At 43.4% G+C, this 16,146-nt stretch overlaps 1 protein-coding gene across 4 annotated transcripts in view; it reads left to right on the top strand.

The window, feature by feature from the left end:
* GRB2 (growth factor receptor bound protein 2) overlaps positions 1-16,146 on the top strand; it is a 117,393-nt gene that overhangs the window by 63,856 nt on the left and 37,391 nt on the right. For all 4 annotated transcript variants that reach the window (XM_073608155.1, XM_073608154.1, XM_073608153.1 and 1 more), the window contains exon 2: positions 12,966-13,217. In XM_073608155.1, the coding sequence (XP_073464256.1) occupies positions 13,140-13,217 (78 nt within the window). In that variant the 5' untranslated portion in view covers positions 12,966-13,139. The remainder of the gene's footprint in view (positions 1-12,965; positions 13,218-16,146) is intronic.

The following is a 16,146-nucleotide window of genomic DNA, read 5'->3' as shown; positions in this document are numbered from 1 at the left end:
CTTTCATGCACTTAGTAGTTTTATTTTCAGTTAACTATCCATACATTGATCGAAGTTCAGTAGGAACCAGCTGAAGAATTTCAACTACTGATCCCTCTATTGCTGTCATTTTCATACAAATCTCCAAGTTTCTTTCTTGTATTTTTTTGGGGTTTTTTTTAGCTGCTGTGATCTGACTTCCTGTCAGAAGGTGGCTGCATTTATTCACTGTGGTCATACTCTCTTGCTCGCTCTTGAGATGGACAGTGGACTATGGGATTTGTAGTGTGCATAAAGTAGCGCGTGTGACAACGTTCATGAAAAATAAATTAAAGAGCCAGTAAACCGCTGGACATTTTTTTTCTTACCCTGCAAGGTAAAGGTATAATGTGCTAGAATGCATCGCATACTAGCACATTATGTGAAACTTACCTGAAAACAAAGCATTCTAGTGATATGCTGTCATCGCTGGAGGCGATCTTCACCCGTCTTGCTTCCAGGTTCGCAAACTCCGGCTCTGTGACTGGCCAGAGCCGCAATGACATCATGGGAGCAGCCGGTCACGGCATCAGGACTCTGAAGTAAGGGCACGGGTGGCCGCATGTACAGTGAATATCGCCTAAACGGCGCATGTTTAGGAGATATGTACACTACCTATAGGTAAGCCTTATTATAGGCTTACCTATAGGTAAAATTTAGTGATGGAAGTTTACTTACACTTTAAGTAGTGGATGTGCCTGTATTATTTTTGGAAAATATGGGTATTGTTTAATGTCTTTTTAATTCTGAGATACAAAAGCAACACGTTTGCTGGTACAAATTTTTGTGCTGAGGTAAGGATTTTGCCTACATTTCACAAGTCTGAGGTGGGTTTGTATGACTTCCCTGTCTGATTTCCTGTGTGTTGCAAGTTGTGTGGGTTTTATGTGTGTGTGTTTTATATATATATTTATATATATACACAGTATCTCACAAAAGTAAGTACACCCCTCACATCTCTGTAAATATTTGATATCTTTTCATGCGACAACACTGAAGAAATTACACTTTGCTACAATGTAAAGTAGTGAGTGTACAGCTTGTATAACAGTGTAAATTTGCTGTCCCCTCAAAATAACTCAACACACAGCCATTAATGTCTAAACCGCTGGCAACAAAAGTGAGTACACCCCTAAGTGAAAATGTTGGGCCCAATTAGCCATTTTCCTTCCCCGGTGTCATGTGACTCGTTGGTGTTACAAGGTATCAGGTGTGAATGGGGAGCAAGTGTGTTAAATTTTGTGTTATCGCTCTCTCTCTCTCTCATACTGGTCACTGGAAGTTCAACATGGCACCTCATGGCAAAGTCTGAGGATCTGAGAAAAATAATTGTTGCTCTACATAAAGATGGCCTAGACTATAAGAAGATTGCCAAGATCCTGAAACTGAGCTGCAGCACGGTGGCCAAGACCATACAGCGGTTTAACAGGACAGGTTCCACTCAGAACAGGCCAGGAACAGGACTGCATGGCTATCATCCCAGAAGGAAGGCTCTTCTAAGATTATGCACAAGAAAGCCTGCAAACAGTTCACTGAAGACAAGCAGACTAAGGACATAGATGATTGGAACCATGTCCTGTGGTCTGATGAGACCAAGATAAACGTATGTGGTTTAGATGTCAAGCGTGTGTCGCGGCAACCAGGTGAGGAGTACACAGAGAAGTGTGTCTTGCCTACAGTCAAGCATGGTGGTGGGAGTGTCATGGTCTGGGGCTGCATGAGTGCTGCCGGCACTGGCTAGCTACAGTTCATTGAGGGAACCATGAATGCCAACATGTACTGTGACATACTGAAGTAGAGCATGATCCCCTCTTTTTGGAGACTGGGCCGCAGGGCAGTATTTCAACATAATGACCCCAAACACACCTCCAAGACGACAACTGCCTTGCTAAAGAAGCTGGTGGTAAAGGTGATGGACTGGCCAAGCATGTCTCCAGACCTAAACCCTATTGAGCATCTGTGGGGCATCCTCAAATAGAAGGTGGAGGAGTGAAAGGTCTCTAACATCCACCAGCTCTGTGATGTCATCATGGAGGAGTGGAAGAGGACTCCAGTGGCAACCTGTGAAGCTCTGGTGAACTCCATGCCCAAGAGCGTTAAGGCAATGCTGGAAAATAATGGTGGCGATAAACAATATTGACACTTTGGGTCCAATTTGGACATTTTCACTTAGGGGTGTACTCACTTTTTTTTTGCCAGTGGTTTAGACATTAATGGCTGTGTGTTGAGTTATTTTGAGGGGACAGCAAATTTACACTGTTATATAAGCTGTACACTCACTACTTTACATTGTAGCAAAGTGTCATTTCTTCACTGTTGTCACATGAAAAGATATAATAAAATATTTACAAAAATGTGACAGGTGTACTCACTTTTGTGAGATACTGTGTGTGTGTGTGTGTGTGTGTATATATATATATATATATATATATATATATATATATATATATATATATATATATATAAACACACACACACATTTCTATACCCCATATGTATTTGCTGTAGGTTGCCTATTTGCAAAAGCATGCCACTAAGGTAATGTGACTGTCAATGTTGGGTCATTCCTCTATCCACTGACTGTCAATGTTGGGTCATTCCTCTATCCGCTGACTGCCAATGCTGGGTCATTCCTCCATCCGCTGACTGCCAATGCTGGGTCATTCCTCCATCCGCTGACTGCCAATGCTGGGTCATTCCTCCATCCACTGACTGCCAACGCTGGGTCATTCCTCCATCCACTGACTGCCAACGCTGGGTCATTCCTCCATCCACTGACTGCCAACGCTGGGTCATTCCTCCATCCACTGACTGCCAACGCTGGGTCATTCCTCCACCCACTGACTGCCAACGCTGGGTCATTCCTCCACCCACTGACTGCCAACGCTGGGTCATTCCTCCACCCACTGACTGCCAACGCTGGGTCATTCCTCCACCCACTGACTGCCAACGCTGGGTCATTCCTCCACCCACTGACTGCCAACGCTGGGTCATTCCTCCACCCACTGACTGCCAACGCTGGGTCATTCCTCCACCCACTGACTGCCAACGCTGGGTCATTCCTCCACCCACTGACTGCCAACGCCGGGTCATTCCTCCACCCACTGACTGCCAACGCTGGGTCATTCCTCCACCCACTGACTGCCAACGCTGGGTCATTCCTCCACCCACTGACTGCCGACGCTGGGTCATTCCTCCACCCACTGACTGCCAACGCTGGGTCATTCCTCCATCCACTGACTGCCAATGCTGGGTCATTACTCCATTATATATATATACAGTGGGGATGGAAAGTATTCAGACCCCCTTAAATTTTTCACTCTTTGTTATATTGCAGCCATTTGCTAAAATCATTTAAGTTCATTTTTTTCCCTCATTAATGTACACACAGCACCCCATATTGACAGAAAAACACAGAATTGTTGACATTTTTGCAGATTATTAAAAAAGAAAAACTGAAATATCACATGGTCCTAAGTATTCAGACCCTTTGCTCAGTATTTAGTAGAAGCACCCTTTTGATCTAATACAGCCATGAGTCTTTTTGGGAAAGATGCAACAAGTTTTTCACACCTGGATTTGGAGATCCTCTGCCATTCCTCCTTGTAGATCCTCTTCAGTTCTGTCAAGTTGGATGGTAAACGTTGGTGGACAGCCATTTTTAGGTCTCTCCAGAGATGCTCAATTGGGTTTAAGTCAGGGCTCTGGCTGGGCCATTCAAGAACAGTCACAGAGTTGTTGTGAAGCCGCTCCTTCATTATTTTAGCTGTGTGCTTAGGGTCATTGTCTTGTTGGAAGGTAAACCTTCGGCCCAGTCTGAGATCCTGAGCACTCTGGAGAAGTTTTTCGTCCAGGATATCCCTGTACTTGGCCGCATTCATCTTTCCCTCAATTGCAACCAGTCCTCCTGTCCCTGCAGCTGAAAAACACCCCCACAGCATGATGCTGCCACCACCATGCTTCACTGTTGGGACTGTATTGGACAAGTAATGAGCAGTGCCTGGTTTTCTCCACACATACCACTTAGAATTAAGGCCAAAAAGTTTATCTTGGTCTCATCAGACCAGAGAATCTTATTTCTCACCATCTTGGAGTCCTTCAGGTGTTTTTTTTAGCTTTCATGTGGCTTTCATGTGTCTTGCACTGAGGAGAGGCTTCCGTCGGGCCACTCTGCCATAAAGCCCCGACTGGTGGAGGGCTGCAGTGATGGTTGACTTTCTACAACTTTCTCCCATCTCCTGACTGCATCTCTGGAGCTCAGCCACAGTGATCTTTGGGTTCTTTACCTCTCTCACCAAGGCTCTTCTCCCCTGATAGCTCAGTTTGGCCGGAAGGCCAGCTCTAGGAAGGGTTCTGGTCGTCCCAAACATCTTCCATTTAAGGATTATGGAGGCCACTGTGCTCTTAGGAACCTTAAGTGCAGCAGAAATTTTTTTGTAACCTTGGCCAGATCTGTGCCTTGCCACAATTCTGTCTCCGAGCTCTTCAGGCAGTTCCTTTGACCTCATGATTCTCATTTGCTCTGACATGCACTGTGAGCTGTAATGTCTTATATAGACAGGTGTGTGGCTTTCCTAATCAAGAACAATCAGTATAATCAAACACAGCTGGACTCAAATGAAGGCGTAGAACCATCTCAAGGATGATCAGAAGAAATGGACATCACCTGAGTTAAATATATGAGTGTCACAGCAAAGGGTCTGAATACTTAGGACCATGTGATATTTCAGTTTTTCTTTTTTAATAAATCTGCAAAAATGTCAACAATTCTGTGTTTTTCTGTCAATATGGGGTGCTGTGTGTACATTAATGAGGAAAAAAATGAACTTAAATGATTTTAGTAAATGGCTGCAATATAACAAAGAGTGAAAAGTTTAAGTGGGTCTGAATACTTTCCGTCCCCACTGTATATAATTTTTTTTTCTGCCTAAATGCTTAACACCTACATGTTTTTTCATTTCTGTGTACAATCGGCCCTGTTCTGTGCGTTTTTTCTTTTTTTTTTCTTACCACACAGTCTGAGTAAGCCTGATAACTTCTCTTCTTTTCAGCAGCAGTGTTATCTTCAGCTGCAAGTCTTGCCTCCTATTGAGCAGTGTGTGATATACATGCAGCTAATTCACTGCAAACCCAGTTTCGTTGTAACATAAATGAAACCAATGCCTATTGATCTGCTTATGCTGTGCAGAAAACATTACCACTAGAAAGGCTCGCCAGTTTACTTTGCATTTTCTTATCCTTTTCTATTGCGCCAATAAAGGCTAACTCCACCTTTTTCTGTTGGCGCCCTTGTGTGATAGCATAAAGTTAATTAAAAAAAAAAAAAAAAGGAATAGAAGCACATTAACCACTTAAGGACCAGCCTCGTTTTGGATTTTAGGTGTTTACATGTTTAAAACAGTTTTTTTTTTGCTAGAAAATTACTTAGAACCCCCAAACATTATATATGTTTTTTTTCTAACACCCTATAGAATAAAATGGCGGTCATTGCAATACTTTTTTTTGCACCGTATTTGCGCAGCGGTCTTATAAGCGTATTTTTGGAAAAAATTCACTTTTTTGAATAAAAAAATAAGACAACAGTAAAGTTAGCCCAATTTTTTTTTATATTGTGAAATATAATGTTACGCCAAGTAAATTGATACCCATCATGTCACGCTTCAAAATTGCGCCCGCTCATTTAATGGCGTCAAACTTTTACCCTAAAAAATCTCCATAGGCGACGTTTAAAAAATTCTACAGGTTGCATGTTTTGCATTACAGAGGAGGTCTAGGGCTAGAATTATTGCTCTTGCTCTACCGGTCGCGGCGATTCCTCACATGTGTGGTTTGACCACCGTTTTCATATGCGGGCGATACTCGCGTATGCGTTCGCTTCTGCGCGTGAGCTCGTCGGGACGGGGGGTTTTTAAACATTTTTTTTTTAATTTTTATTTATTTTACATTTTATTATTTATTTTTACACCGTTTTAAAAATAAAGAAAAATGTGTCACTTTTATTCCTATTACAAGGAATGTAAACATCCCTTGTAATAGAAAAAAGCATGACAGGACCTCTTAAATATGAGATCTGGGGTCAAAAAGACCTCAGATTTCATATTTACTAGGGATGCACCGAATGGGTTTTTTGGTGCTGATACCGAAAATAAATCTTCCTTGATACCGAAACCGATACTGAAACAACACTGATACCGAAAGTGACTGTTTTTAAAAATATTTTTATACAGGAGATGGTCAGAGACTGGGGACATGGTACAGGAGATGGTCAGAGACTGGGGACATGGTACAGGAGATGGTCAGAGACTGGGGACATGGTACAGGAGATGGTCAGAGACTGGGGGACATGGTCAGAGAGTCAGAGACTGCGGACATGATACAAAAGATCAATGCAGCCTTACCAGTGCCCGTCAGATGCAGCCAGCCAGTGTCCCCGGTGGTTTAGCCAGTGTCCCCGGTGGTTTAGCCAGTGTCCCCGGTGGTTTAGCCAGTGTCCCCGGTGGTTTAGCCAGTGTCCCCGGTAGTGCAGCCAGTGTCCCCAGTAGTGCAGCCAGTGTCCCCATTGCAGCCAAGCCAGTGTCCCCAGCAGCGCAGCCAGTGTCCCCAGTAGCGCAGCCTAAGTCCCCAGTATTGCAGTCAGTGTCCCCATTGCAGCCATTGTCCTCATTGCAACCAGTGTCCCCATTGCAGCCAGTGAAGGGAGAGGAGAGCCGCCGCCGCCTGTTTGATTACAGCGCCGGGAACATCACAGCTTTCATTTCAATAGCTGTGTGTTCCCCGCTGTGCGCCGTCACATACAGCCCCTCCCCCTTGTCCAGGCACTTTGATAGACAGATCACCCGTCCCATTGGAATCCCATAAAATCCCATCCCACAAAAAAAAAAAAAAAAAAAAAAAAGTAATTTAAAAAAATGACATTGAAAAAAATATGCCTTTAAGAGGCGTGGGCGGAAGTGACATTTTGACGTCGCTTCCGCCCAGCAGTGTCATGGAGACGAGTGGGCGCCATCTTAGCCTCACTCGTCTCCAGGCACAGGAGGGAGATGGACACGATCGCCTCCGCCGCTACTGAAGGCTCCGGTAAGCAGCAGAGGGCACCGGAACGCGGCGGGAGGAGGGGCCCTCTCCCGCCACCGATAAAAGTGATCTTGCGGCGAATCCGCCACAGGGACCACTTTTATCAGAAAGAGGACCGCCGCACGAAAACGGGGACACCGAGGTTATGGCAGCTAGCTTGGACATACATTGGCGTGCGGCGGTCCGGAAGTGGTTAAAAGGGAAGTATGGGTTTTCTTTTTATTTAAGAATCATACATACCTAAGTGGATGCAGCGTCGGTCCCCCAGAGCCTCTACTGAAAACCGAGCGATCTAACACCGCCGATGGCTTGGTTCCCATAACTTCCCAAGCAGAGAGCTGCTGACTATCAGCCATTTTATTCTGCAGGGTTTTTTGCTTTCTGAAAATATATCATATTTGGGGGGTTTAACTAAAGTGGTTCTAAAGCCTAAACATTTTTGACCTTAAGGCATTCCTTGCATTAAGGTAAAAATTGTTTAGGCGTCGATTTTGGCCCCTTACTTGAACCCTCATTTGATCCAGCGCTGTGCACATCTCCAACTCTTCTATCTCCCCTCACTCCCGTGTCTCGCTGGGGCACCGGGAATCATTGGCTCCCAGTGCTGTCAATCACAGCCAGTGACGAGGGAGCGCGGGGGGGGGGGGGGGGGGGTTGCAAGGGTCCAGTCCTGCTGTCTGTGTCATTGGATGCAGCAGTGGGGCTCAGGACTGAGCATGCATGAGTGCCCCCATGGGATGCGGACAGGGTGGATTTGTTTTAAATCATGATTTTAAATCACTAGTATAAAGACTTGATTTAAATCATAATTTTTAAAGAACAACTGTCATCTCTGTCCCGCAGTGGCTCCTCCTCTGACCCGCTGTTGACTCACCGACAGTCCCTTTCACTTTAATGGGATGGCTGGTGATGCGGCAGTGACACAACAAGGTGAGTGACATGGCGGTAGCAGGTGAGTGGATGCCCGCTAACAGGTGCTGCCATGATGGATCTGAAATGACAGGTGCTCTTGAAGTGTAAGGACTTGCGCTTGCTGGTAATTAGAATCTTTAATGTTTGCAAACAAAATGAAAGTTTCCAATTTAGTATAATAAGCCGTCAGGTTAGTAAAACAGCGATATCAGAACCGATTCAATGATACAGTTTTTAGTGTACAAAGATTTGCAAAAAAATGGGATAAAGGAATATTCCTAAACTTTGTTTTATCTCATGGTTACAGTGAAATTGTGTGAATGTATCCATGCAATGCATGTTATCTCAGATTGCAGAGCTTGGATTCATTGAATGAGTTTACCAAAAATGTAAATATTGCAGAATACTGTATACAGCCTCATGCTACATAACTAAGCTCCATTTCATGCTGAATAAACTAAATTATTAATGTATCTTAACCACTTCAGTCCCGGAAGGATTTACCCCCTTCCTGACCAGAGCACTTTTTGCGATTTGGCACTGCGTCGCTTTAACTGACAATTGCACGGTCGTGCGACGTGGCTCCGAAACAAAATTGACGTCCTTTTTTTTCCCACAAATAGAGCTTTCTTTTGGTGGTATTTGATCACCTCTGCAATTTTTATTTTTTGCGCTATAAACAAAATAAGAGCAGCAATTTTGAAAAAAGTGCATTATTTTTTACTTTTTGCTATAATAAATATCCCCAAAAAATATATATAAAAAACTTTTTTTCCCTCAGTTTAGGCCGATACGTATTCTTCTACATATTTTTGGTAGAAAAAAAAATCGCAGTAAGCGTTTATTGATTGGTTTGTGCAAAAGTTATAGCGTTTACAAAATAGGGGATAGTTTTATGGCATTTTTATTAATAATTTTTTTTTTACTAGTAATGGCGGGGATCAGCGATTTTTATTGTGACTGTGACGTTATGGCGGACATGTCGGACATTTTTGACACATTTTTGGGACCATTGTCATTTATACAGTGATCAGTGCTATAAAAATGCACTGATTACTGTGTAAATGACACTGGCAGTGAAGGGGTTAACCACTAGGGGGCGGGGAGGGGTTAAGTATGTCCTAGGGGAGTGATTCTAACTGTAGGGGGGATGGGCTGTGTATGTGACGTCACTGATCATGGGCTGTCATCGGAGCAGAGATCCAGTGACACTTGTCACTAGGCAGAACGGGGAGATGCTGTTTACAACGGCATCTCCCCGTTCGTCCTCTCCGTGAGGCGATCGCGGGTATGTCCGCGGCGATCGAGTCCGCGGGACCCGCGACCCGACTCACGGAGATCACGGCAGGCACGCGTGCGCGCACACGGCGGCAAATTTAAAGTAACATACAGGTCCGTTACTTTGCGCAGCTGTGCCATTCTGCCGACATATATCTACAGGAGCCGGTCGGGAACCGGTTAAATAGAAAACGATCTTTAGATTGATTTTTTACTCTAAAAGCATTTTATGAAAATAAATTTGATAAAGTCAAAAAAGTTGATCTAAATTTAAAAAAAAAAAAAATTTTTTTTAATTTTTTATTTTAAATCATTGATTTATATCCATCCTGGAGGCGGCTCCCTGTGGGGGCACTAGACAGAGAGGGGGAACCAGGAGCACCAACAGGGACCTAAGAAGAGGAGGTTCAGGGCTGCTCTGTGCAAGTCCATTGCACAGAGCAGGCAAGGATAGAGATGTTTGTTAATTAAAAAAGAAAAAATCCTTACAATCACTTTTAATCTTCATGTCTAAAACGTGCATTTTAAACATGTGCAAAAACAGGACAAATGGCATTGTTGGAAAAGTGGTTGAAGCTTTACTCTCTCGCTACCTTCATTCTTATACAGTTGTTTAGCCTGCTTTCCTATACTGATATTGCCGATTTGCCTGCACAGTGTGCATTAGAAGCTTCAGCAAGTCAGATGGAGCCTACTTCAGTTCCTGGCTGGTTAACATCAGGCGTCCTCTACCTCTTTCCTCCCCTGCCTTACTGACTTTGTCCTGCTAATTTCAGTTCTCAGCATGGCAGGTGAAAATTACGGTGGTCTGCATGCAAATACAGTCCACAAACAGTCCAGGAACGACTACTCCTCCAGACTGACAACCACCCATCAAGGCATTATGATATTTGCATAACTCCTCCCAACACCCAGCCCACTCCCTGGATTAGGGACGAGGGTTTTTGAGTGGAGTAGTGAGGCAGGGTGCTGTGATATATTCAGGAAGCTATGTACAGCATCCTTCTGGCCCCTCCCACCAACCATGATCTGCCTGCATTGCATAGAGAAGCACAGCGAGTGATGTCAGCGAAGACAGCAAAAATAAGGCTTGTGATTAAAATGGAGCTTTTTTAAAAATGTCATTAGCATGTTTATGAGGGATAAGGGGGCAAAGGGAAGGGGGAGAGACCAGATTAATATTTTATATATATGTTGTAAGAGAAGTAATGTATTAGTCATTATGTTGTAGGAACCTTGCCAAGTGAATTAAGAGGTAGAGAAAAATTGCAGCTCTTAGTTTACCATGAAATGATGAGGAAGTAATTCGGCTGCATTTCCAGAGAACTGAGCTTTGTTTTTTTTTTTTTTTTTTGTTTTTTATGATTTCATCCTTCTTAGCTAGGAGACACCCTGATAAGACGCTAATCACCAGATCAGGTTGAGTTGCAGTTCAGAAAGCCTGCAGTTATTATATTCAGTCTATATTTAAGGCCTGTTGCACACTGGTCGGTTTTAATGCTGCTTTTAGGGACATTTTTTCTCCCCAACTCCTAATCACCCCTGCATGTTGGCCTATGTGTTCAAGCATGCATAGGAATTTAGAGGCAGAAAAAAACCCGACTGCCAGCGCATACAGGAGCAGCAGCATTTTGGCAGGAAAAACGATTGTCGTGTGTAATTGCGATGCTAGGCGCGTTTAGCGCTTGAGCGTTCATTCATTTCAGTGGCCAGAATAAATTATTATTCAGGCCAATTCAATAAATTAACGCTCAAGCACATGGTGCGCCTAAATGCCTTACACACGTTTTATAAGCATCAAGGGTTTTTGCTGCCAAAACGCTGCTTCCAGGTGGAAATGCTTCTAGGAGAGATGGCCAAGCGTCCCGTGTGCGTGAGGTCTAAGTTTTAGATGTGGAGTCTTCCACACTGGCAGGGATAAAGCTTGTGGCCATGATTATGATAATAAATGCATTACTTGTCAAAAAAAGCGCAGATACCTGACCTAAAGGTGCCCTGACATACTGACAACAGCCTGCTATCCTGTATTATAATGGTCTAACTCTTTACAGCAGGGCTCAATAAATCCCAGGCGCCAGGTCGCCATGGTGACCGGAAATTGTGTCCTGGCTCCTGGGCTACACTGAAGCAGCAGTCTGGATTTCCCCCATGTGCCCCTCCCGTGGGTGCGCGGACAAATGTCGGGCTGGCCGGTGTTCTGTCAAAATAGGCAATTCATCAAGATCTCCAGTTGAATCCATATTATATATTACTGCCTAAATACATATAACATTTGTGGCATACTGTAATTAAGGCATTCTTTCTTTCCTTCTTTCATAAAGGCCGCAAGCGATTCTCCAATTACGTCACTAACGGTTACTGTAAACCATCAGTAATTAGAGATTGCGAAGACTTGCTGTTTTGACACAACACTGGCAACTGTATACACTCTGGTACACGGTATTATGAGCGGATATAATTAGTCCCCCCCCCCCCCATTACTAACAGCGGTGACAACTTTTTCCTAGTTACCTGCTGTTGTGTGAAAATGGCAAGTCATCGAAATCTCCAATTAATGATGGTTTACAGTATCCGGAAGTGACCTAATTGGAGATCTTGATGTATTGGCTATTTTGACAGAACACCAGTAATTGAGGCCGGGGCTTTGCGGCCTGCTGGAGCAGGATATACGCTCCTTTGTGCAAACCGGCGTCATCCTCTGGTGGGCGGGGCTGTGATGATGTGTGCCCTTGCTTGCTCTCACTGCCCATCCCCTTCCCAGTTTAACAGCTGGGTGCTGGAGTTGTGGTTGCGGGCTTGATCTGTCGCCCTTACCGCCGGTGAGTGGATGGGGAGTGCAGCCTATCAGTGCCCACCTCATCAGTGCCCATCAGTGCAGCCTTTCAATACCTACCAGTGCCCATCAGTACCACCTTCAATACCCACCAGTGCAGCCTATCAGCGTATATCAGTGAAGGGAAAAAAAAATACTTATTTGCTAAATTTTATATCAAACTAAAAAAAAGTAAAATTTTCTGTCTTTTTTGGCACCAGGCGTGATCAATTCCTATTGCCTGACGCCCCATACAAGCAGTTTTGGGCGCCGGGCAGCTGATTTAAAAAATTGGCTCCTAACTTTTTTAGCTGGCTCCTAGATTCAAAGCAAATTCAGTTGCCTTCTTTGGTTACTTTATGAAAAATGCTGTAGTTGCATTTGAACTTCATCATTCTTGGTTTTGTCCAACCTAAAAAGGATCCTTCGCTCACCAGTATGACCATGTAAAATGGGGCAGAGATCAGAAGAGGCAACAGAGACATTTTATATTGCAACCAGAGATTTGTGAAGGGGAGATGTTTGGTAGTCCAGGAGCAGAGAACAGAGCTGACTATATTGCTTGGAATGTAAATGCAGCAGACTTGGTGTTATCAGCTCAAACTTTAGAAGTTTACTGCACATACCAGAAATACACTTTAAAGCAAAGCAGGCTCATGGAGGTGTCTTCAGTTATTGCATGGTACGTTTCTTTTCAGATCTGCAGTAACTATTGGTTTGATGCAGTTACCTGTTATGAACTCTTTGGCTGGGCTGAAATTAAAAATGTCTTTGCTAAGCTTGACTCCATATTATATATTACTGCCTAAATACATATAACATTTGTGGCATTCTGTAATTAAGGCATTCTTTCTTTTCTTCTTTCATAAAGGCCGCAAGCGATTCCGCCGTCGTCTTACCTTCGGAGCATCAACCAGCCGTGTGTGGTGCGGCAATCAAGACATTAGTTAACTGCGCTACGTGACATTGAGGAGGTTGGGCAGCGGAGGGGTCCCGCCTTTCTGTTTCGAAGGCCCCCCCGCAGGTCAACGACGCTGCGGTAACCATGGAAGCCATAGCTAAATATGACTTTAAAGCCACAGCTGATGATGAGCTAAGCTTCAAACGAGGGGACATACTAAAGGTGAGCAAGAGAAGCAATCAATCAGTTTATTGTTAAGAAAGACATTGATTAAAAAAAAAAAAAAAAAAAAAAGACTACAGTGCCTGCTTTGTCATCTAAGCCATTCTGTTTTCTTTAAGTATAAAGTAAAGTTTGCATTGAAGCGTGATGTTTGTACATGCAACAATTGGTCACCTGAAGAATGTATTGCCAGTTACACCTCTATTCCTGTTTCCTTTATCTATCTCTTTTATGGTTCACAGCTAAAAGCCTTTTGCAGAATTTCACAAACCACATCCACTGTAACTTCCTGGATGAGGCTTCTTGTCATTCTGTGCAGTCTGCTTCTTCTTTTTATATCTATAGTAAAAGCTATTCAGCTTTCTTCCTAATTCTGTTCCATGCTACCCATCTGTACATGATCATTTTATAAATCAGGAATTACAGCCCATTAAAGTAGAAGGCGCATCAGATTTGTGTATGTCTGTATTGGAAATAGACGAAATAGTGTGCCCCATCATACAGTACAGGACATAGCACTTGTATTCATAGACCATGGGTTATATGCAAGCTACCTTCAGGTACATGGGCACAGACTTGCTAGACACAGATACAGAAAAAAAAACTTGTTAGGGTTGCTTTAAAGCAGGGGTCTCCAAACTTTCTAAACAAAGGACTGGTTTACTGCCCTTTGGACTTTAGGGGGGCCAGACTGTGGCCAGTGGGAGTAGAAAATGATATCAGTGGAAAGAATAGTGCCCCATCTATGGTGTCAGTGGGAAGAATAATGCTTCTTTATTGGTATCAGTGGGAGGAATAGTGCTCCATCATTGGTATCAGTGGGAGGAATAGTGCTCCATCATTGGTATCAGTGGGAGGAATAGTGTCCAGTCACTGGTATTAGTGTGAGGAATAGTGCCCCATGGATGGTGTCACCAGGAGGAATAGTGCCCCATCATTGGTGTCGGTGGGAGGAATAGTGCCCCATCATTGGTGTCGGTGGGAGGAATAGTGCCCCATCATTGGTGTCGTGGGAGGAATAGTGCCCCATCATTAGTGTCGATGGGGGGAATAGTGCCCCATCATTGGTGTCAGTGGGGGGAATAGTGCCCCATCAATGGTATCAGTAAGAGGAGTAGTTCCCCATTGGTGTCAGTGGGAGGAATAGTGCCCCATTGATGGTGTTAGCGGGAGAAAAGGAGCACCATCAGTGGAAGAAATAGTGTCTAATCAGTGGGAGGAATAGTGCCACATTGATTGTGTCAGCAGGAAAAATAGTGCCCTATACTTGGTATCAGTGGAAGGAATAATGCCCTACTGTTGGTGTCAGTGGGAGGAATAATGCCCCATAATTGGTGTCAGCGGGAGGAATAATGCCCCATCATTGGTAAGAGGAGTAGTTCCCCATTGGTGTCAGTGGGAGGAATAGTGCGTTATCGTTGGTGTCAGTGGTAGAAATAAGGCTCCATTGTTGGTGTCGGGGGGGGGGACAGTACCACAAGGACCGGATAAAGTCGACCAAAGGGCCACAGTTTGCCTTAAAGTATATTCGTATAACCCCCACCCACTCTGTGAGACTCTGTTTTTTTGCTAGTGGTGTAAAGTGAAGTACCTGTTCTCTGGAGAAGTTTTTTTTTTTTTTTTTTAAACTATTCCATATTTCTCTGAAGCTTCTGTCAAGATCTGATTGCCTATAGCCTTTGGCTATCTAGCAGTTTACAGATCTGTTAACATAATTTTGTACCTTGGGTACTGTACTCGGACACCACTACGTGGGGCCAGCCTGTAATGTGTGCTTTAGGCACTCACCTTGGCACGTGGTTAGCTGTAAGGTGCTATACAGGTCCAGGGCCATGGTACATGTCTGTGGTTCCCAGACCCCTTTGGAGGTATGTCTTTTGTGATGGTTGAAGCCTGGACCTCTATTAGGAACAGTGTCTTTGATGAGGTAAGACAAGATTTTCCTGTATGTGAACACCAGTTCCTGACTTTTAGTATCACAATACACAGTGTGGAACACACTATGTGTTTTTTTTTTTTTTAAGCAGAGGATTTGGGAGTTAGCATGGTGGATATAAATCAATAATTTTTGTAAAAAAAATCAAGAAAATACGATTTTTTTTATATATTATTTTATATTTTATTATATTTTTATCAAATTTATCTTAATAAAATGCTTTTGGAGTAAAAATCTATCCAAATATAGTTTTCTATTTAAGATACATTAATAATTTAGTTTATTCAGCATGAAATGGAGCTTAGTTATGTAGTATGAGGCTGTATATTCTGCAATATTTACATTTTTGGTAAACTCATTCAATGAATCCAAGCTCTGCAAGCTGAGATAACATGCACTACATTGATGCATTCACACAATTTCACAGTAACCATGAGATAAACCAAAGTTCAGGAATATTCCTTTATCCCATTGTTTTGCAAACCTATGTACACTACAAACTGTATGATTGAATTGGTTCGGATATCGCTGTTTTACTAACCTGACAGCTTATTATTCTAAATAGGTGACCTTCATTTTGTTTGCAGATATTAAAGATTCTAACTACCAGCAAGAATGAGTCCCTACATTTAAAGAGCACCTGTCATTTGAGACCCATCATGGCAGCGCCTGTTAGCGGACATCCACTCACCTGCTGCCGCCACGTCCCTCACCTTGTTGTGTCACTGCCGCATCATCAGCCGTCCCATTAAAGTGAATGGGACTGTCGGTGAGTCAACAGCGGGTCAGAGGAGGAGCCGTTGTGGGACAGAGATGACAGTTGCTCTTTAAAAATTATGATTTAAATCAAATCCACCCTAGGAGTTAGCCACTTTATTTTGGTAACCCCCCGCCATTTTGTCTCTTATTTTTTTTATTTTTTTATTATTCTTTATTTTGCAGTCTGGAAAATGAACATAGAGCAGTGAATATATCACAAAAGGAATACACCTT

The sequence above is a fragment of the Aquarana catesbeiana genome, linkage group LG12 (genome assembly GCF_042186555.1).
Source record: "Aquarana catesbeiana isolate 2022-GZ linkage group LG12, ASM4218655v1, whole genome shotgun sequence".
Taxonomy (NCBI): domain Eukaryota; kingdom Metazoa; phylum Chordata; class Amphibia; order Anura; family Ranidae; genus Aquarana; species Aquarana catesbeiana.
The sequence above is the reverse complement of the archived record's forward strand: the minus strand, read 5'-3'. Positions and strand labels throughout refer to the sequence as shown.